This window comes from Nicotiana tomentosiformis, chromosome 1 (genome assembly GCF_000390325.3).
Source record: "Nicotiana tomentosiformis chromosome 1, ASM39032v3, whole genome shotgun sequence".
NCBI classification, from domain to species: domain Eukaryota; kingdom Viridiplantae; phylum Streptophyta; class Magnoliopsida; order Solanales; family Solanaceae; genus Nicotiana; species Nicotiana tomentosiformis.
The window spans coordinates 74,481,327-74,482,712 of NC_090812.1; the positions used below are offsets into that span (position 1 = coordinate 74,481,327).

A 1,386-nucleotide genomic window follows, 5' to 3' on the forward strand; every position below is an offset into this window, starting at 1 on the left:
TTTGGAAAGCTTCGCGTAGAGTTGCCTCTCTTTCAGAATTTGCATGACAATCCAGAGATGTTTATCATGATCTTCTCTATTCTTGGAATAGACTAAAATGTCATCAATAAATACCACCACAAATTGATCAAGATAAGGCTTGAATACACGGTTCATAAGATCCATAAATGCAGCAGGAGCATTTGTCAAACCAAATGGCATTACCAAAAATTTATAATGTCCATACCTGGTCCTAAAAGCAGTTTTAGGAACATCTTGCTCCCTCACGCACAATTGATAATATCCAGACCTCAAGTCAATTTTTGAGAACAAGCTGGCACCCTTCAGTTGGTCAAACAAGTCATCTATTCTAGGCAGTGGATATTTGTTCTTGATTGTTACCTTGTTCAGCTGCCGGTAATCAATGCAAAGCCTAAGAGTGCCATCTTTCTTTTTCACAAATAAAACAGGAGCTCCCTAAGGCGAAATACTTGGACGGATAAAACCTTTCTCAAGAAGTTCTTGCAATTGATCCTTCAACTCTTTTAATTCAGCTGGAGCCATTCTATAAAGAGCAATAGAAATAGGAATAGTTCCAGGGACAAGCTCTATAGGAAATTCAATCTCCCTTTCTGGAGGCAACCCAGGAAGATCATCAGGAAATACAATAGGAAAGTCGCACATGGTTGGTATGTCCTTAAGACTTGGACTCCCTAATCGTGTATAGACTATATGAGCAAGATAGGCATCACAACCTTGACAAATCATCTTCCTTGCCAAGACCGCAGAAATAATATTAGCTGTCAATGATCTTTCTCCTTGAACTACTATGTGTGAGTATGTAGGAGTTCTAAAAGTCACTTGCTTTAACCTACAATTAACCAATGCATGGTGCCTATGGAGCCAATCCATACCAACAATAACATCATAGTCTTGGAAGGGCATTTCAAGCAAGTCTGCAGGGAAGACCAAATTTTGAATCATGAATGGACAATCTCGATAAATCCTATTAACAACAGCATGATGACCTAATGGACTCGTGACCAACACATCAAAGTCAAGTCTTACAGATTTAACAGTATCAGGAAATGCAAGTGATGAGCAAACATAAGAGTGCGAAGATCCAGGATCAAATAATGTAACAACAGATATGCCAAATAAGTGAAATTTACCAACAACCACGTCCGAGCCATCTTGGTCATTCTTCTGTCTCATAGCATAGACTCGTGCAGTAGATCTCGACCCACTAGCCTGATTAGCTCCACCTGAACCCGCCGCTTGTATATTTCTAGGTCTTTCACCGCCATTAGCTTGAGAATGAGTAGTGATAGGCTTTTCAACTGAGCCATCTGTATGCGTATAAGAAAGAGGATTAGGATTAGGACAATCCTTCACTTTATGATCCAT

General features: G+C 39.7%; 1 protein-coding gene across 1 annotated transcript; it reads right to left on the minus strand.

The window, feature by feature from the left end:
• Positions 1–456: 456 nt before the first annotated feature.
• Positions 457–1,386, minus strand: LOC138906902 (uncharacterized). The gene has a single exon (XM_070196573.1). The coding sequence runs from the start codon at positions 1,384–1,386 to the stop codon at positions 457–459; it is 930 nt and encodes a 309-aa protein (XP_070052674.1).